General features: G+C 30.1%; 1 protein-coding gene and 1 non-coding gene across 2 annotated transcripts; both read left to right on the forward strand.

Annotated features, from left to right (window-relative positions):
- The first annotated feature begins 18,699 nt into the window (after positions 1-18,699).
- Positions 18,700-20,614, forward strand: LOC107844883 (myb-related protein 330). Its single transcript, XM_016689216.2, has 2 exons — positions 18,700-18,838; positions 19,428-20,614. Exons 1-2 carry the CDS (start codon positions 18,709-18,711, stop codon positions 20,366-20,368), a joined length of 1,071 nt encoding a protein of 356 aa, XP_016544702.1. The 5' UTR covers positions 18,700-18,708; the 3' UTR covers positions 20,369-20,614.
- A 278-nt stretch (positions 20,615-20,892) lies between these two features.
- Positions 20,893-21,007, forward strand: LOC124888194. Its single transcript, XR_007046325.1, has one exon. It is a non-coding gene; the product is annotated as a U5 spliceosomal RNA (small nuclear RNA).
- Positions 21,008-22,282: the final 1,275 nt, after the last annotated feature.

Raw genomic sequence — 22,282 nt, forward strand, 5'->3', positions numbered from 1 at the left:
ACATGTAATAGACTACAGATATGCAAAAGGCAAAGCTAGTATACCACTAGTAACAAAAAGAATAATTAATAAAGAAATAAATGATATAAAAAGTAAAGGAGATCCAATAAAATATGTACACCTTGGAGGTACAGAGATATTAATAAAAGCATGTTTTAGAGAAGGAATAGATACACCAATAGAATTATATTTAGCAGATGATAGAATTATAAAACCTATAGAAAAAAGCATAATAACTGCCGTAAAAGGAAATCTAATATATCAAAAATTTAAATTTATAATAAGTGCAAATTATTCAGTAGCAGTAACAGATAAAAATATAGATAAATCATTAGTATTATATTGGAAAATATCAGGAATAGAATTAACCCCAGGAAGTAAAATATTCACAGCAAGATGTAAAAATCTATATGTATTAACAACAAAACATAAAATAACAGGAAAAAATAAGATTAACAAAATACAAATAGAAAGCCCATTCGAACAAATTGTAAAAACAATAGACTATAATGATTATACCTATAGAGACATAGATACAGAAGAAAATTTAGAAATACTAAATGATAGAATAAGTACACGAAAAGAATAGCTAATGACAAACCAGAATCATCAAGCTCATCAAAAAGAACAAGTTATGAAACAAATTCAATAAGTAATTTAAACCAATATTACATAACAGGAAAAATAAATGAAAAAGAATATCTAATACTTTTGAATACAGGACAAGAAGAAAATTATATAGCAAAATATCTAGTAAAAATGAAGAAATAAAGACTGATAATGATATGTGCCCAGATCTACCAAGAAGTTTAATAAATAATAAAAATATAGCAGAAAAAAAAATAATAATAGGAGTTAGAAAAATAAAAATAGAATTTGAAGTAAAGGAAGAAATGCAAAAAGCAGATATAATATTAGGGATAAAATGGTTAGAACAAGTAAAACCATATAATATAGAACATACACAATTAACCTTAACATATAACAAAGAAAAGTTATTCTTAAAAAGAGCCTTAACATGAAATGAAGATATATGTATTAATGAAGATAGTAGTAGAAGGATATTACAGTAGATATTATACGCCTATGATAGATATAGGAGCAGAAGCTAATTTATGTAGATATAATTGCTTACCAGAAAGTAAATGGGATAAATTAAAAACACCAATAATAGTTAAAGGATTTAATAATGAAGGAAGCCTAATTACTTATAAAGCTAGGAATGTAAAAATACAAGTATGGGATAAGATATTAACAATAGAAGAAATTTATAATTATGAATTAACATCAAAAGATATACTTTTAGGAATGTCATTCTTAAATAAATTATACCCACATATAATAACCAAAACAGACTGGTGGTTTACAACACCATGTAAACAAAAAGTAAGAGCAAAAAGAGTTAATAATAAAATAAGAAAAAAAACTGATTGGATAAAAGGAAGTGAAAAAATTACACAAAAGTTAAAAAATATAAAAAATACTGAAGATACAATAGAACTAGTAGTATTTTCGATAAATAAAACAGAAATAACTATATTTTCAATAAATAAAATAGAAATAATTCAGAAAAAATTAGAACAATTATATAGTGAAGATCCATTAAAAGGATGGGAAAAACATAAAACTACTATAAAAATTGAATTAATAGATAAAAATAGCATAATAACCCAAAAACCATTAGCATATAATTTTGATGATTTAAAAGAATTTAAAATGCACATAGATGAATTATTAGAAAAACAATATATACAAAAAAGTAATAGTAAACATAATAGTCCAGCATTTATAGTAAATAAACATAGTGAACAAAAAAGAGGAAAAAGTAGGATGGTTATTGACTATAGAAATTTAAATGCAAAAACTATAACATATAATTATCCAATACCAAATAAGATATTAAAAATAAGACAAATACAAGGATATAATTATTTTAGAAAATTCGATTGTAAATCAGAATTTTACCACCTAAAGCTAGAAGAAGAATCTAAAGAATTAACCGCATTTACGGTACCACAAGGATTTTATGAATGGAACGTATTACCATTTGGATATAAAAATGCACCAGGTAGATATCAACATTTTATGGATAATTATTTTAAACAATTATCTAATTGTATAGTGTACATAGATGATATATTATTATATACAAAAACTAAAGAAGAACATTTAAAATTATTAGAACAATTTACAGATATAATAGAAAAATCGGGAATAAGTCTAAGTGAAAAGAAAGCTGAAATTATGAAAAATCAGATAGAATTTTTAGGAATACAAATAGATAAAAGTGGAGTAAAAATGCAACAACATATAGTACAAAAAATAATAAATTCGAAAGAAGAATTAGATACAAAAAAGAAATTACAATCATTTTTAGGACTAGTAAACCAAGTAAGAGAATATATTCCAAAATTAGCAGAAACTTTAAAACCACTACAGAAAAAATTTAAAAAGGATATAGAATATAACTATGATGAAAAAGATAAAGAACAAGTTCAAAAAATAAAATTACTTTGTAGAGAATTACCAAAATTACAATTTCCAGATGAAAATAGAAAATTTATATATATAGTAGAAGCAGATGCTAGTGAATACAGTTACGGAGGAGTACTTAAATATCGATATGAAGCAGAAAAATAGAACACCATTGTAGATACTACTCAGGTACGTTCAATGAGACAGAAATAAAATGGAAAATAAATAGGAAAGAATTATGTTCATTATATAAATGTTTATTAGCATTTGAGCCATATATTGTATATAACAAATTTATTGTACGAACAGATAATACACAGGTACGCTGGTGGTTAACAAAGAAAATACAAAATTCAGTTACAACAAAAGAGATTCGGAGACTAGTTTTAAATATATTAAATTTCACATTTACAATTGAAGTGATCAGTACTAACAAAAATGTTATTGCAGATTACATATCAAGACAAAGCTACACAGACTGAAATAATAGAAGAAGATACTCTAGAAAAAATACTTAACACCCTAACTACACTTTCAATGAAAGTGGACAGTATGGGTAATGAGATAGAAAAGCTAAAGACTAATGAAGATAAACTGAAGTCTATAGCTACAAATCAGCTAACTCAGCAGTGTGCAGAGCTATGTCGATCGGAAGACATTAAAAATCCAGAGCTAGAAGGAGACGTTGGGACACTCCATAAAACCCATAACATTAATCAATCTACTTCTGCAGGTACAAGCAAAGGAGTTAATCGATCAAGATACCAGAATATAAATATGAATAAAATATTTGAAAAACCATTTACACCAAAAACACAAAAAGACCATTTATTCATACCCCCACAAGTTAACACATACCGAGATAGCCTAAACCAAGACAAAAAAGTTTATAACTACACCGCCCAGAAATACATAGAAAATATATACAGAGTACAAACCTTTCTAAACCATAACCCCAGAGCTACAAACATCAAAGAACCAAATACCAACTATATAACCCAAAAATTACAAGGATATAACAAACTAATTGCACTACCCAAAACTAACCCAAGCCTAGTTAAAACTTGTTTTGACTATGGACTATTAAACACCATATATACCCAAGACGGAGAAGAGCTAACAGCTATGGAAGAATTATACAAGATATTCACCACCTACAAAAGAATAACGAAAGGAAATTTATTTTATATAAAGTGTTATACCGCACTGGCAGAGATACTATATGATGAAATAAAACCAGTTATACAAGTTGTAAAGATAGGACTAACTAGAGATATGATCATACCAGAAGATATTACGCAGCAACCGGAGATACCCAGAATTGAGATACCAGATTTTTATGCAAATAAACGACTTATTGGACTAGCTACGATCATTCAAGAACTAGCAAATTATTATACTAACGGAAACCCAATATGGAGCTATTATTCAAGAGATCATCAACTGATTTACTCAAATTCAAAAGAGCTACGACAAGCAGATATGGAAGACGTCAGACAATGGATAATGACGCTACTCAACCCAGAAAAATAATCTACCGCAAGAGCAATAAAAAAAGGATTTATTTCAGACGGACTGCTAACAAGATATTGTAAAATAATTGAACACAAATATCCAGATCACCAATGTTCGAGGTGTAATGGAGAAGATAATATTATTCCAGAGGTACATCTAGAATAAAAATCAAGAAGACAAAATGCCAGCTGGAAAGATAAGATAAGGAGCAATAATGGAGCAGATACGACAACATCAAATCAATGGAAGATATTTGGACTTATTTATTGTACAAATTTTTACGATAAGATTATAATGTAGAGCATTTATGTAAAGTTTAACTTTTCTTAACTTTTTAGGGTAGGTAGCATAGTAGCCTAACCCCTTAGCCCCTTTTGTTGACTTTTAGTTTTTAGTTTTAAAAAAAAAAACGTGTGTAAAGTTTGATTGTAAAGATTGCTTTTCGTTCTATAAATAAAGAAGGCAGAAGGCATTGCAAAAGCAAGCCTTCATGCGTTGAAGCAAAGATTCTCTCCACTCCACAAACAAATACTTTACTCAGTTAATTAAATAAACATATTTCAATGGAAAAAGCTATGGAGGAACAAAACTTAGAAATATCAAAACTACCCGAACATGTATATTTATTTATGATTATAAATAGCTAAATTCATAATTCCCAACAATCATGATATGATAAAATAAATTCATATTAGTTACTTTATAGTAGAATTATTCGACGAATAATATGTTAAGAAGTTTATTAACAAAGAGGAAACGGAGAAAAATTCCTAAGGACTATGCCATCCTAAAGGTGAAACCAATGAGGCAAGAAGCCGTGGCGGGGAGTAACCAGAGTAGAGGCGCTGTTTAAGGGAAAAGTATCCGGATTACCATGTTAATAGTGACCTAAGAACATATTATTTAAGAATAATCTAGTATATAGTAAGCTAAGATGACCATATTTTGTTATGTACATGGTTGAAGGGAATATTTTGAATAAAAAGCAATTTTATGAAAATGAATGATTATTTATCTGATCTGATGGTAGATAAATTCAAAATACTTATTTTGTATGCACTTAGAGATATAAAAGTAGCAGATATAAGAAAAATCATATTAGAAAAAGCTTTTGGTAAATACTACATGACTAGAGTAAATTATATACCATATCTACCTAACTACTGTTACAAATACTTACGATGATAAGTTACATGGAATTTTTAGAAATAGATATAAGAAACATACAGTTACTAGAAAAACAGATAAGAATAAATATAGACAAATACATGAAAAATAAAGATATAAAATATATAGAATTTCTTAATAAAAATATGCAAAAACTACTAAGGCTAAAACAAACAACTACAAAATATTATAATAAAACCAATTTGAAAAGATAGATCATTTAGATTATCTTAAAGTTTTAATCTTATATATACTTAAAAACATAGAAATTATAGATATTAAGAAAATAATATTAGATAAAGTAATAGACTACGAAATTGAAACTACAAATTGTCTAGAACAGTTATACGAAGAAATTTACCCAGAAGGATATTATTCAGATTAAAAAATGTTAGAATATATTAGAAAAACTAGAGAAAATCAAGAAAATCTAAATAATGAAATTAATTATAGAAACCGAATTAGAAAAATAATGGAAAATCTAAAAGAAAAATTAATATGGATAGAAAAAACCTTAGAAAATTTAGATAAAAGTACATGTGATAGTTTATATAATTTAAAAAACTCACTACGAGAAGAACAACACAAGATAATAAATAACATTGAAAATCTAGAATTAGATATACATTACAGTACAGATAGGATAAATTATTATACAGAAATTTGTAACTCTGCAATTACTACAGGATAAAATAATTAATGAATATATCTTACGAAAAAAGTAAATCATTAAAAGATATTGAAACAAAATTTAAGAAATATCCACGCACTAATAAAAATAGATTCACTAGAAACCTAATGAATCTATTATATCTATTAAATCCGCGCACCCGTCATTAGTCCACCCTCCATCATAAGTGTTGTATACTTGCAATATAAATCACGACCCTATATATATATATATGTGTGTGTGTGTGTGTGTGTGTGTGTGTGTGTGTGTTTTGCACGTGTAACTTGCATCAATAAATAAAACTATATGTAAAAAAATAAAATAATTAAAAATAGCAATGATGCTAATATAAATTTATATATATTCAAATGATGTAAATAAATATTGTATATCAAATATGTCATTATTAAAGATCATGCTTCATACAAATTAAGTATTCATTTTGTATAATTCATATAAAATTTTTAAAGCGATTAACTGGAAGAAATAAAGAAAGAATGAAAAGATGATAAATAAATGTCAGAAGATAAATAAACGTAGATAGAGTGCAAAAATAAATCATATAGGATGTAATGAAAAATTGTAAAATAACTCACCATAAAATAAAAAAGAGAAAGAGACTATTAATTATTCAATTCTTTCAAATAAAGTAGGAATACATGCAAAAACAACTGATTTTAATATTTTTTCGTTATCTTTAGGTCTAAACCCTTAGAAAAGGTTTATAGATAAATTCACCAACCAAAAAATTTATCCCTTGTATCATACCTATTCGGCTATTCCTATGCCCATATTAGACGTTTTCTTTTTTAAAACAAAAAAAAAAATCTTTGACAATTCTTACACTAATTAAGAATACTTGTTCTATTATTTTATTTTTTTAGCCACGTCTATTTTTCTTCTTTTTTTTTTTTTTGAAAAAAGAAATTGAGCCAATTTAAGCTACACCAAGACTACTTATTGTTCTATTGTGTTATATTTTATCATGATAGTTTGACTCCTATTTAACACATTTATTCTTTTTTTTGTTGTTTTTATGCAATTATAGAAATCTTTTATATAAGGTAAAATTCTTATTAATTCAGAAGTATTAAAATTAAGATTTCTTACTTACATCAAATAAGAATGTTAATTAATTTTTAAGTCCTAAATCTAAAGATAATAATTAAATGATACATATTTTTTTTTAAAATAGTGTATGACTATTTTGTTATTGTAAAAACTTTTATTAAAGGATAAAATTAACAGAAAAATTGTTAGAAATCAGCAATTAACAATAAAATAAATTTTATATCATTTAAATGATATAATGTGTAACCCAAAAAAAGAGAATCATTACAATCTATTATTTAAAATAAAAATGATTTACCAGATCTCATAATTTATTCACAATTGAAACAGTTACATATAATTAAATTTTGGAAGAGAAGTCATATAAAATTAGAATGACTAATCAATTTTTCGTGATGAAATGTAATAATTCAATGAATCCGATAAAAATTATAAATTAGTCAATTTAAAATTATTAATTACTTATGTCATTATAAACAAAAATCACAACAAAAAACTTCTCAATTAGCAATTATCTATCAAGAATACATGATAACTTACTATTTTCAACTTCAAGAACATACTAAATCATAAAAGAAAAATTTTCAATTAGCAATTGTCTATCAAAATACAAGATAATTTATTCTTGTAAATATAAAAACATATTAAAATATAAAAACATATTACTTACTTCAAAGCACAAGCAAATTTATCTCTTCAATAGATCATACTATCAATATTTTACAAAAAAAAAATCTCAATGAGCAATTGTCTATCAAAAATACGTTAAATTTATTTTGTTGTAAGCTTCAAAACATACTAAAATTCTAGAAAACTTACTTTGAATGATAATCAAATTTATCTATTTAATCATAGATACTATCAAGATTTTGACATCAAGAACATATTGACATTTTAAAAAACTTACCTCAAATCACAAGCAATTTGTTTCTTCAATTATAAGATATATCAAAAATTCCCACAAAATAAAGTGTTTCTCAATGGGCAGTTGTCTATCAAGAATACATGATAATTTATTTTATAAATTCTCAGGACATATTAAAATTTAGAAAACTTGCCTCTAATCGCAAGCAAATTTATCTCTTTAATAACATTTAATATCAAGAATGTAAATATGAAGAACATGTTGGGAAAGACAGGGGTACTATGAAAGAGCCCGGCAGGGTAGCAACGGAAGAATACCCAAGTCTAAACTTTCCCTTCCAATTTGAACTAAGAGGAAACAAGAAAATCAAGCAAAACAAAGTAGTATGGCAGCAAATGAATTACCATACCAATACAATAGGGCAAGAATAAACGCAATCACACAAGACACCAAATTTACGTGGAAAATTCTTCGGTGTGAAGAGTAAAAAATCACGGAACCAAACCTCCACTATAATCACCAAATAGTTACAATATTATTCTTCAAAATGGCCACAAAACAAGTGTCAAACAACAAGAAACAATACATAAACCATAGCACCAAACACTAGAGAAATAAAGGGGTGAAAGCATAAAAAACATAGCTACTGTTCAAAAATGAAGAATAGGAGATAAAGACCACCAAATCAAGCTCCATCAGTTCCTAATCAAAGATTGAGATGAGAAGAACAAGCAGTCCAAAAATCAGCTCAATCGGACAAGAAACGAAGTAGGAATCGCAATTTGAAATTGACAGCTGGGGTTGGAATTTAGGTGCGAAAATTAGCTTTTTTTTTCTCTTTGAATGCTGAGAACTCTCTTTTTTGTGATGGTGAATAAGACCTAAAAGGATCAATATATATATCCTCCATAGTAAAGGGCCTATGGGCAAAAGTGGGTTGGTCCAAATTAGGCTTTATTTATCTACATAGGAAGGAAAAAAAGACCCAATAACCCAATAATTCTCCCCCTCCCAACTATGTGGAGGAGATCACTATCCCGACGATCATGTAACAATCTTCAAACTTTCCTCTTGGCAAAGCTTTAGTCATCGTGTTGGAACCATTATCATCCGTATAAATCTTCTCAAGTTCAAATAACTTAGAATCCAACACATCCCGAATCCAATGGTATCTCACATCAATATGTTTAGACCGACCATGAAATATAGAATTCTTGCCAAGATGTATGGAACTTTGACTGTCGCAATGAAGCACATACCTCTCTTGAGCATAACCAAGTTCTCCCAAGAATATCTTCATCCAAAGCAATTCTTTACAAGTTACAACGATAGCAATAAGCTTAGCTTCTGTAGTAGATAGAGCAACACATTTTTTCAACCTAGATTGCCAAGACACAGCTCCCCCTATAAAAGTAACTAAATACCTTGAAGTAGACTTGCGAGTATCAACATCACCTACCATATCTGAATCAGTATAACCACGAAGAATAGGCTTCCCTGCACCAAAACACAAACTCAAACTAGAAGTGCCACAAAGATATATCATAATCCACTTCACAACATTCCAATGCTCTCTTCCTGGATTAAAAAGAAAATGACTAACAACACCAACGGCATGAGAAATATCCGGTCTTGTGCAAACCATTGCATACATCAAACTATCAACAGCTGAAGCATAAGAAAATTTCCTCATATCTTCCTTTTCATCATCACTGGAAGGACACTGCTTCATGCTCAACTTGAAGTGCATATCTAAAGGTGTACTGACAACCTTAGCCTTATTTATGTTAAACCTTTAAAGTACTTTCTGAATGTACTTCTCTTATAATAACCACAACTTTTTGGCCTTTCTGTCACGGAGAATATGCATGCCAAGAATCTGCTTTGTTGGTCCTAATTCTTTTATAGAAAAAGACTTACTCAACTCTTGCTTCAACTTTTGAATCCTGCAAGCATTGTGACCAACAACAAGCATGTCATCAACATAAAGCAACACAACAATAAACTCACTATTAGAGAATTTTTGCACAAAAACACAATGGTTTGAAGTAGTCTTCTTGAAGCCCTGCTGACTCATAAAGGAACCAAACTTCCTGTACCACTGCCTAGGAGCTTGTTTCAAACCATACAAGCTCTTCTTCAATTTGCAAACATAATTCTCTTTTCCCTTGACTTCAAAACCTTTTGATTACTCCATATAAATTTCTTCATCTAAGTCACCATGGAGAAAAGCAGTTTTAACATCCATTAGCTCAACCTCTAAATCTAGACTTGAAGCTAAGCCTAGAACCACACGAATGGATGATATCTTCACAATTGGAGAGAATATCTCATCAAAATAAACTTTTTTTTTCTGGTTAAATCCCTTCACAACCTATCTAGCCTTATACCGTGGAACTGGGTTACCATCTTCATGCTTCACCCAAAAAACCCTTTTATTTTTCAAAGCTTTTATATCTTTAGGCAACTTAACCAAATCAAAGGTATGATTATCATGCAAAGATTTAATTTCATCTTCAATAGCATCAAACCAGTTTTTTTTATTCTTCATTTTTTATGGCCTCATCAAGACTCTCAGGTTTTCCTCCGTCAGTCAAAAGTACATACTCATTGGGAGAATAATAAGATGAAGGTATTATCTCTCTAGTAGATCGTCTGAGAGAACTCTCTAGAACATCAATAACTGGTTGTTGATCAACCACATCAACTTGCACTGGAGCATCAACAACATCATGCTGGTTATTCTAAACATGATCATCATCTTCATTATCAACTTGATTTTCATCATCATGAAGATTTTCTTCGGGAGTAGTAGTCAAAGGAACTGGACCAACATCAACTAGACTCTCACTACTCTGAGAATCAACCTTCTTAACTTTGTCAAAATCCTTAATTGTTTGGTCTTCAAAGAACATAACATCACAACTTCTAACAAGTTTTTTCTCAACTAAATCATAGAAACGATAGTCAAATTCATCTTGACCATAACCAATGAAGATACACTGTCTAGTTTTAACATCCAACTTTGACCTTTCATCCTTAAGAACATGCACAAAAGCTTTACACCCAAAGACTCTAAGATGATCATAAGAAACATTCTTACCAGACCAAACTCCACATCACCATCCAAAGCAATAGTAGGAGATAAATTGATAATATAAGCAACAGTATTAAGTGTTTCTGCCCAAAAGGAATATGGCAGCTTAGCATCTGAAAGCATACATCTAACCCTCTCAACTAGAGTTTTGTTCATCCTCTCTACTAAACCATTCAACTGAGAAGTTTTTGGAGGAGTTTTCTGATGCCGAATACCCTACTCTATGCAATATCTATTGAAAGGACCAATATACTCACCACCATTATCTAAATAGATGTATTTTAATTTCTTTTCTGCCTGTCTCTCAATCAAGGCCTAAAAATCTTTGAACACATAAAGTACTGATTCTTGGACTTTAAAGAAAATACTCAGAGTTTGCGAGAATGATCATCAATAAAAGTCACAAGGTAAAGTTCACCACCATGAAACCTTACTTTAAAAGGACCATATAAATCAGAATACACCAACTCCAGCAAATTAAGCTTTCTTGAAGACGGATGACTCTGAAAAGAAACTCTTTTCTGTTTATCGGCTAAGCAATGAACACACTTCTTCAACTTTACTTGTTTTACTCTAGAAAAAAAAATTCTTAGCCAAACTATCAATCCCCTTCTCATTTATATGAATCAACCTTCTATGCCACAACTCTGATAAAGTATCATTCTCCACCAAGTTTATCAAGCCTCTAGAAGTAGAGCCCTGAAATACGTACAAGTTAGACAACTTGTCACCTCGAGCCACAATCATCGAAACTCTAGTAAGCTTCCACTAGCCAGTACCAAGGGTGTTAACATAACCCTCATCATCAAGGTTCCCTACAAAAATCAAATTCAAGTGATCATCTAGAGCATGTTTTACATTATTGAGAACTAGTTTGGAACCATTGTTACTTTCCAAACAAACAGTGCCAATGCCAAGTACTTTAACTTCATCATTATTTCCCATTTTCAATATTTCAAAATTACCTGGAGTATAAGAAGAAAATAACTCCTTCTTTGGCATAACATGAGAAGTAGCACCAGAATCCACAAACCAGCTAGACTTATCACGAACAAGATTGATGGCATTCTCACCACAAGCAACAAGATCATCATAGCAACAACTACAATACGATTTTCATTATCGCCTTCGTTCTTTTGTCATCTCATATCTCTCTTATGCTTGTAATAATAATTCATGATATGCCCTTTTTTGTTATAATAGTCACATGTAACATTCTTCAATTTGGACCTCTACTTGCTTCTAATTTTATCTCTACCATTCGAACCTTTGGACTTATTTCTCTGCTCTCTTCAGTAACCAAAACATCAGAGTGTGAAGATGAAGAATATAAGGCCTGGGATTTTTTTTTATCTCTTCATTCAAGACACCACTCTTAACATATTTCATAGTTCCAACACCACCGGGAGCAGAATTAGTCAAAGAAACTCGAAGAGTTTGGCAGGATATTAAGAAGCCAAAGTCCTTGAATTTCTTCATCGAACTTTACACCCATTCCTGACAGCTGGTCAAAGACACCCTGAAAATTATTTATATGAGCAGAAATAGGATTTCCCTCTTTATACCTGATATTCATCAATTGCTTAAGCAGGAACACCTTGTTATTGTCAGTCTTCAAAGCATAAAGTGTTTCGAGCTTGTCCCATAAACTTCTGGCATGTGTCTCATTCACAATATAATTTCTAACATTATCTTCAATCCATTGTCTAATATAACCACGAACCTGTAAGTTCTCAAATTCCCAATCCTCATTTGTCATGGATTAAGGTTTAGTAGACGCAAACACAGTATATGCAATTTCTTGACAAATAGAAGATCTTTCATCTTGCCTTTCCAAGTATGGTAGTTACTACCATTCAAACACACCATCTTGCTCATATTTGCCTCCATCATTCAAATCAATAATCAATAACAACCAACTCTCTGATACCACTTTGTTGGGAAAGACAGGGCACTATGAAAGAGCCCGACAGGGTAGCAGCGGAAGAATACCCAAGTCTACACTTTCCCTTCCAATTTGAACTAAGAGAAGACAATCAAATCAAGCAAACAAAGTAATATGGCAACAAATGAATTACCACACAAATACGATAGGACAAGAATAAAGGCAATCACACAAGACACCAAATTGACATGGAAAACCCTTCGATGTGAAGAGTAAAAAACCACGGGACCAAACCTCTACTATAATCACCAAATAGTTTTAATATTGTTTTCTAAAATTTCCATAAAATAATTTCCAAACAACAAGAAATAATATATAAACCACAGCACCAAACACTAGAGAAATAAAGGAGTGAAAGCACAAAAAATACAGCTACTATTAGGGAATGAATAACAGGAGCTACAGGCCACCAAATCAAGCTCCGTTAGTTCCTAATTAAATATTGAGATGAGATTAATAAGCATTCCAAAAATCAACTCAATCGGATAGGAAACGAAGCAGGAATCGCAATTTGAAATTGACAGCTGTGGCTGGAATTTAGGTGCGAAAATCAGCTTTTTTTTCTCTTTGACTGCTGAAAACTTTCTTTTTGTGATGGTGAATAAGACCTAAAAGGATCAATATATATGCCCCATAGTAAAGGACTTATGGACAAAAGTGGGTTGGTCCAAATTGGACTTTATTTATCCACATAGGAAGGAAAAAAAACCCAATAGCCCAACAGAACATGCTAAAACATTAAAAAAAAATTACCTCAAATCACAAGCAAATTTATTTGTTCAATCATAAGAGTTATCAAAATTTTACACACACACAAAAAAAACTTTCAATGAGCAACTGTTTTTCAAGAATATATGATAATTGTTATAAAATAATAAAGAATAAAGAACAAGAGTAGAGAGAGAAGAGAGAGTAATTATTATTTCTCTTGATGGATGATTTACAATGGAGAAAATCTCTTTATTTATAGGGAAAAACTAACCTTGGAGTTTGTAACTTTTCCATAAATAGGCATACACAATATATGGTAAAGTAGGTGTTCACTATATATAGTAAAGGAGACATTCACTATATATGATATATTATAACACTCCTCCTTGAATGTCTAATTGATAGACAATACGCATATATGCTGCCACATTAAAAACCTTACAAGGAAAATCCAGTGGGATTAAACCTCATAAAGAAAAAGAGTACAACGCGTATTAACTTCCCCTAATGAGAACATCCTTGAACCTTTGCATTCTGATCTTGTACACCATCTTCTTGGAAGTTGAAATTGAAGGAGACTTGGTGAATAAATCTGTCACATTATCACTTGAACGAATCTGTTGCATGTTAATATCACCATTCTTTTGGAGCTCATGTATGTAGAAAAGCTTTGATGAAATGTGCTTCGTTTTATCTTCTTTTATGGATCCTTCCTTAAGTTGTGCTATGCATGTTGTACTATCTTCATATAAGATTGTGGGTATATTGTCACATTTCAAACAATATTTTTCTCGAATGAGATGTATCATGCCTCAACCATACACATTCTTGGCTTGCTTCATAAATAACTATTATCTCAACATGGTTCCATGAAGTGGCTACGATAGACTATTTTGTATATCTCTAAGATATTGCAGTACCACCACATATGAACACATAGCCTATTTGAGATCGAGGTTTATATAGGTTAGATAAGTACCCAACATCAACATGATCAATAAGATCGGGACTACAAACTTGCTAATAAATTAACTGAAAAAGGCTATATCAGGCCTTATAGTATTTACAAGATACACGAATGCATCAATTGCACTAAGATATGGTACTTCATAATCAAGGAGTTCCTCATTCTTTTCTTGAGGTCGGAATGGATCCTTATTCAATTTTGCATGTTTCTCATTTAAACATAAATTCTATTGCTTTTGAAACTCTCCAAGAGTTCCAATGATACTCAAACCATCAAATTATCTCTTATGAGGATAATAAAAAGTTTCCCAAAAACTTTACAGGCATTTTGAATCCTTTAGAGATTTTCATATGGATTTTTGTCAAGTGACAATATCCAACTTGTTAAGTGTGACATCTTCAAGTGTCTGGACTGTAAATCAAATAAGTTTTATACTTACCAAAATGCATCCTTTCATGTCACTTGATAAATATTTCAACGCCGGCATGCTTAAATAAACGTAGAATTCGGATCCTCGTAATACTTTATAATATTGCGTCATTGTTTCAAAGATATTTTCAATGATATATCATTTTGTATCGGTTCACAATGTGACATAACATTTTGAGATCTCATCACTTTATTATTTTCAGGTACCTGAACCTCTCATAGGTTTCATGAAGTGTTATGTCGTAGGCTCTTCAAGAGCACATTGACTTCTTATTATGATTATTTACTCCTTATCCTTTTCAAGAATTATTTCATTTAGAACCAATTAGTCTACCATGCTTCATGCATGCATAGATTTTGTCCTTTAAAAATGCAAAATAGAAGCACTTGCAGCTTAGATATGTGATTAAATGTGAGTCAGTAAATGCTTCCGGCATATGACTTGAATTATCTTTTGAATGAGGATATGATGATAATTCCTAACATATTTCATAACTGCTTGTAATCTCCCCCATATGTTAGGAAAACTAACATACATCCTCCATCTTTTTTTAGGAATACATCTTTGTACATAATGGTATATTTATTAATTGTATACCGCACATCAAAACTAATAGATGAAATAGTTGGTTCCTGACCTTGAACCAATTGAGAGGGAAGAAATAATCATAATTTATTGGTCTAATGCATGCAAGTCTTATTGTATACAACATATCGTATTTCAGACCAACATATGAAGCTTTGTTCTCATCAGCAATGGTTTAGCTATTTATTGAAGGTATTCAATGCCAAACCATTTTCATCAAGATGAATTGTCTTGATTGCACAATATGAAAGTTGTGTTCTTAACTCAATTTTATTGAGCAAACAACTTTATGAATGTCAAGCTATGGGTTGACAATAAATGTACATGTAATTATCTTATTGATGCATCTTTTCAACATATCACATGAAAGGTAAACGGGCCCTTATTCACCTTTTATATTTTTCAGATTTTGAGAGATCCAATCCAATAATTAGTTGGTTCAACCAACTTATCATGAGAACAAACAACATGAATAATTCTTGAAGAATTTTTTAATTCTTCATTACATGTCCAATACTCAATATGCACATCTTCGGGATGTCATAATCGTTCATGTCAACTTATGAAATTTTATTCTAGCAAACTCCAAGTTTACCATGATATGTACCTTTTTACTTTAGTAAATTTCAGATTTACTATTACATGAATAAATTTTAGATTTACTACTTTAGAAGTAGATTTCAAAATAACTCTTCTCGATTATTCTGCCTCATTCGGAGGTGAGTTGTGAAGCCATCACAATTAAGTTCACGTTTGTTGATAAGTTTCACTAAATATCATAACATTCACCGAGGAAATGGATCTATGCTTATAACAATTAAAATTCTCATTCCCATGAATGAAATATAATCTTGTCTTAAGCCTATCAAATTGATAGCTTATAACCTCTTTTATGATATTGCTACTTTAGGAGAAGATTGAGGCATACATATGATCTAGAGAAGTTTTCTCTAACATATCTTATGATCATAATACGATGTGAAAATATCATCACTTTTGGTGATCATTATCATATTGTCCCTCCACACGTATATTCGTGTATTCAATCATTTGTCTTCTTTCAGACATATTATGCACTGCTATATATACACTTCAAGAATAAAGTAAGTTGTCATATTTCACATTTATCATATATTGCTACCACATTCACTTCATGGAATGAAGCATATTCAATGGGACATATTTCATGACTTTTCATTAAAAACACATTATTTTGTCTTAGCCATCATAATATCATTAATATGGTGCATTGAGATTCAAACTCAATGTATTATCCATATAAAGGTGTCTTAGGCATAAATCGATGAGACTTGACCCATGCATGCATTCATATCATGCTTTTGGGAGGATGACCATCTTCAAGTGGTCAAATCTTTCTTTTAGGTTATTCCACAAAACAAGTGGATTCTTAGTAGTAAGGTATTTAATTTTCAGAATTTCGTCAAGATGATGACGTAATAAAATCATAGCCTTAGCACGATTTTAATGAGATACTGTATTTTTTTTTCCTTTATGGCATCTCCAAGACCCATAACATCTAAGTGGATTTCAGCATTTAATACTCATTAAAGGTAGTTCTTGCTCGAGGCAACGAACTCAGATTTTGTAAGATTATTAGCAATATGAAAAGAAAGAAAATAATACCTTAGCCTTCAAATTTGATACGGCAGAGTCTCGTGCTAATAACGTATTATAAAATAATAAAGAACAAGAGTAAAGAGAGAAGAAAGAGTAATTGTTATTTCTCTTGATGGATGATTTACTATGAGGGAAAACTCCTTTATTTATAGGGGAAAACTAACTTTGAGGTTTGTAACTTTTCCATAAATAGACATACACAATATATGGTAAAGTAGATATTCACTATATATGGTAAAGTAGACATTCATTATATACGGTACATTTATAACAATAACTTATTTATTATAAATTTCAAAAACATACTAAAATACTAAAAATCTTACCTCAAATCACATGAAAATTTATATACATTAGTAAGAAAATTCTATGTCTAAACCTATTTTTTTTCTGCATGTGATAGTTTTGGAGAAAAACATCTAAACCTAAATATAAAAGAACAACTATCATCAATTAATTAAAAAAGAATCCTAATGTTACAGTGATTCAAAAGTTAAACAAAATTCGATTAAAATTTAAAGCCTTCCGAATTTTTTCACGCATGTTAAGGTTCTCCTTCCTTTTTTTTTTTTGTGTTTTTTTGGCCAACTTTCAAGTTTATATTACATTTAGGTCTTTTTTTTTTCCTTTTTTTCTAGAATATTATATTTTGTGTACAACCGTGTGTTTTATTATGCATGTTTTTCCCCTCTATATTTTAGGAATCCTTTTTTAAGTACACAAGGAAAAAAAAAAATCTATCAATATTAATTTTCCATATATTTTTTTCTTACCATATACTGTAGGATGCCTTTTAAATATTATAAATATAATGATATAATAATTTAGAGAAAAAAAAAAGTGAAAAGACAATTTTGTCTATTGCAGAGAGTTTTAAGGACACAAAGTTCAAATCACTTTTCTAAGAGCTTCACACTTTTAATATATTATAGATTATAGATATAGATTATAGATATAGAATAGATATGGATTATAAATTATAGATATAGATTATAGATTATAGATTATAGATTATAGATATAGAATATATATCTATATAGATCTATATATATATACACACACACATCAATACACAACTTTAAATTAAATAAAAAGGGTAGTTTGATGCACTAAGCTTCCAATATGTGAGAGCGGTCTGCGGAAAGACGATCGAACATTAAGGGTTTAATATATGCAGTTTTAGCCTGCATTTCTGTAAGAGATTATTTCAATTTGTAGCTCAAATCTGTAATATCTGATCACATGACAACAACTTTACCAATTTAGTTTGAAATAGCACCCAATGAGTACCAAATGTGGTCCGCTAATGAGTACACTCCAAGTTAAAGTCTCTCTCACAGTCTATTATAGTCATTGAGAAAGACGTCTACTTCATCTTTGTTGCACACGTATAGTAATTACAAATATTTGGATAAAGGAAACACTATAGTCTCTCTACACATTTGTAGTGTAGTGAAAACATTAATTATATTTATACTATTATTCACTAGAGAAGCCACCATATTTTATATATGTATATATATAGATGAAGATTGTGCAACTTATTTAGTGGTGAGAGGGACACATATAGGGATGGGCCATCACTGCTGCAGCAAACAAAAAGTTAAAAGAGGTCTTTGGTCTCCAGAAGAAGATGAAAAACTCATTAGACATATCACCACCCATGGGCATGGCTGCTGGAGTTCTGTTCCAAAACTAGCAGGTTCAATTTTATTTTTGGATAATTTTCTTGTGACGCAATGCCTGACGCCCAGGCAGACGTGCCATCGGCCTATATACACATAATTTCTCATACTTTTTTCTCTTTGTTCTTTATTGGAGAATTTTTATTTTGTGATTGACGTTCTGAAATTATGTGATCGCTTCATCTCAAAAGATTAAACAGCTGCCAGAGATAAAACATAGTTATTTGCTTTAATATATCTTTGACATTGCCTCTCACGTGCCGCCTGATTCTTTTTTCATGAGCCAAACATCTTAATTTTCTAGTAACTAATTGTAGCAAAAACACTTGAAATGAGAGATGCGACTGTCAATTATCCGGTCAACATACTCATACAATGATTTTCAGAAGATGAAGAAAGAGAGAGTGCGCTTACAGCTTCTCTCCTATGATAAAACGATAACTAGCTCCGACCTACAAAGGAGGTCGTTAGACCTTTTTTAATTACAATGTGTGACCGTGAGACTTGAATTCAGGCTTTCTTTCTGATCTGATATATACTATTTCGTTAAGTTATTAGAAATCGTATATTTTTATTTACATTATTATATTTTCAAACCTTTTGTAGGACTGCAAAGATGTGGAAAGAGTTGTAGATTGAGATGGATAAATTACTTGAGGCCAGACTTAAGAAGGGGTTCATTTACTGAACAAGAAGAAAGAACAATTATTGATGTTCATAGAATCTTGGGAAATAGATGGGCACAAATAGCGAAACATTTACCAGGTAGGACAGACAATGAAGTGAAGAATTTTTGGAATTCTTGCATCAAGAAGAAACTTATTGCTCAAGGGTTAGATCCAAATACCCACAACCTCCTCAAGAACAAATCTAACAATCCAACCAAAAAATCCGACTACACTTATCATCATCAAGATTCCACCTCAGTTTTCACCATTGATACTTCAACAAATAAAGAAGTAATTTCAATGGATTTAAAATCAACTCTTGCAACCTTATCTCCTAATTTCCCTCCTAGTGATAATATTATTACTTCTAGTACATACAATTACACTCCTATTGTTCCTAACATTGAATACCAAAACCCTACTTTCGCATGGAGTGAGGAGAGAAATCAGAGTACACTAACCATGCTTCAGTCCCAAACAAGTGAGAGAAATCTCGTTACTACTCGAGATTCCATTTTGGATTTCGCGAGTAATTGTTCTTTAATGGAAAGCACGACGAATATTAATGTGTCATCTTATATAAATGAGAATAGAATGTGGAATGGAACTGGACTTGAACCAACAACATTAAATCCTGTCAATGGACAAGAAGAAGAAATGCAAGTACAATTACAAGGAGATCAACAATTTCCAATTATTCAGACCAAGTTTTGTCATGATCAAGAAGATGTGTACAAGGTTAATGATCATGATCAAACAGTGGAAAATACATTTGACGACAACTCTAACTTTGATTTTGAGTTTATGAATTCTGCATTTGTGCCTTGTGGATTGTACACTAATGATAATTCTATGGATCAACTTTCATGGGATTGTTAGTGTATTTTTTTCTAGTTTCCTAGTATATCTTTCTTGCATGTTTATTTTGCACTACACCTTGTTGGGGAAAAGAGGAAATTGGTAGTTGTAGCTTTATGTCAAAATCATGATTATTTTGAAAAGATCAATTCATGTTTAACTTGTAGAAATGAAAAAGAAAAAACATAATTATATTACAATGTCTGATGTAACTTGTCATGATTCCTTTGTATTAGTGGTGAGGTCCAATAGAAACATTCACCAATAGAATTAATGTTAATTCAATATTTTCTTAGTTTGATTTTACCTGACACATTTACTTTTTCTAATTCATTTAAAAAGATGACACGTGATTCTGTAATTATTTTTACATTTTCTATTCCCATATATTTAATGAGAAGCTTTTATAACCATACAAATCAATACCATCATAATATTAAAAACTAGAGTAATTTTTCTAGTTCTCACACATCGAAATAGAAGGCAACTTCCAGGTGCTTACTCCAATATAAAAGCCAACAGCCAATATGCAACTTCTCCCACGCAGCCACGGTGAGCTCAAAGCGAACTATTTTTTCGTCTTTTACTGAATAACATCCTGTGCTCGTCGCAATTAGTGACATATGTCTATTTTTGGAAGGGTTCTCTTTGTGGAGTTACCCCAACAATTCTACGTATAAAAATTTTAACTTTGTTATATAATTTTAACAACTTACATATTCAAGTTAATAAAGTTAGAATAATGATGAATCAAATCTCTATGATAACATTGTTTGTTTGGGTGTTGTAGCAAAAGAGTTATTACAACGAACATCTAATTATGGTTATTATAATTAACATAGCCATTGCTTTTTTTTTTTTTTTTTGGGGGGGGGGGGGGGGGGGGGGGGTGATAGAGCAAAGTGTTACTACAGCGAACATAAAATTATGGTAATTATAATTAACATAGCCATTGTTTGTTTGGCTGTTATAGCAAAGTGTTTTTACAGCAAACATATAATAGCATTATCGTTATTATAATTAGCATAGCCTGATCGGTTCCACGAAAAATGTGACTATGCTCAAAAGTTGATTTATCATGTTTATTTCTCTTTTCTATATATGATAAACTCCTTGTATCGCCAACTAATTCACATGTGTAGTCTTAATTTGAAACAACCTTATCTAAGTGAAAATATTTATTTCATTAAATATACTTACATAGATAGAGAGCTTAAATGTGTAATGTATATACAAATCGACTCATCATCATGAAAAGCTCAAGATCTTTCAAAGTTTCTATTGATTCTCTCTGAATCTTAACTATTTTTCTTATGATATGATGTTCAAAGTTTATCATGAGGTTTGCTTTGAATACCATAGCTTTTTCTCGCAAATCAATAATATTCTCCTTCCCTACCCAAATTATGTTTCTTCACAGCATCTCTTAATTGTTTATGAGAATTGAGGAATATGTGAACCAATTTAAGAGAAAATTAAGATTAAAAAGGTTTTATAATTATGTTATATAGTTTAATTAGGGAAAATAATTTATTTAAGATAAAGTTGTTCATAATTATTAGGATTCCCTACCTAATTCAATAAGAAAATTAATAATCAAAATTTTAATTAACTTCAAAATATTAAATATTATGAATAAATTTTCTTTGTTGAAAAACTTAATTTCTATATTGGAATTGCAATAATTACATTGCTTAAGCCTATTATGAACTTTCCATATATAGTATTGTATATTGTACTTATGCAAATCAAAGTGACCAATATACAATATGGTTATATAATGTGGATTCGTGTGCCATATTCGGAAATAAGTCAATAGTTTTTATTATATAAAAAAGCTTTTTACTATATATACACATTGGAAAAGTTCTATTATTTCTTGTGAGTAAATTGAGAAACTTTGCAATTAAAGGGAAAAAGAATTAAAAGGGGTTA

The sequence above is a fragment of the Capsicum annuum genome, chromosome 10 (genome assembly GCF_002878395.1).
Source record: "Capsicum annuum cultivar UCD-10X-F1 chromosome 10, UCD10Xv1.1, whole genome shotgun sequence".
Taxonomy (NCBI): domain Eukaryota; kingdom Viridiplantae; phylum Streptophyta; class Magnoliopsida; order Solanales; family Solanaceae; genus Capsicum; species Capsicum annuum.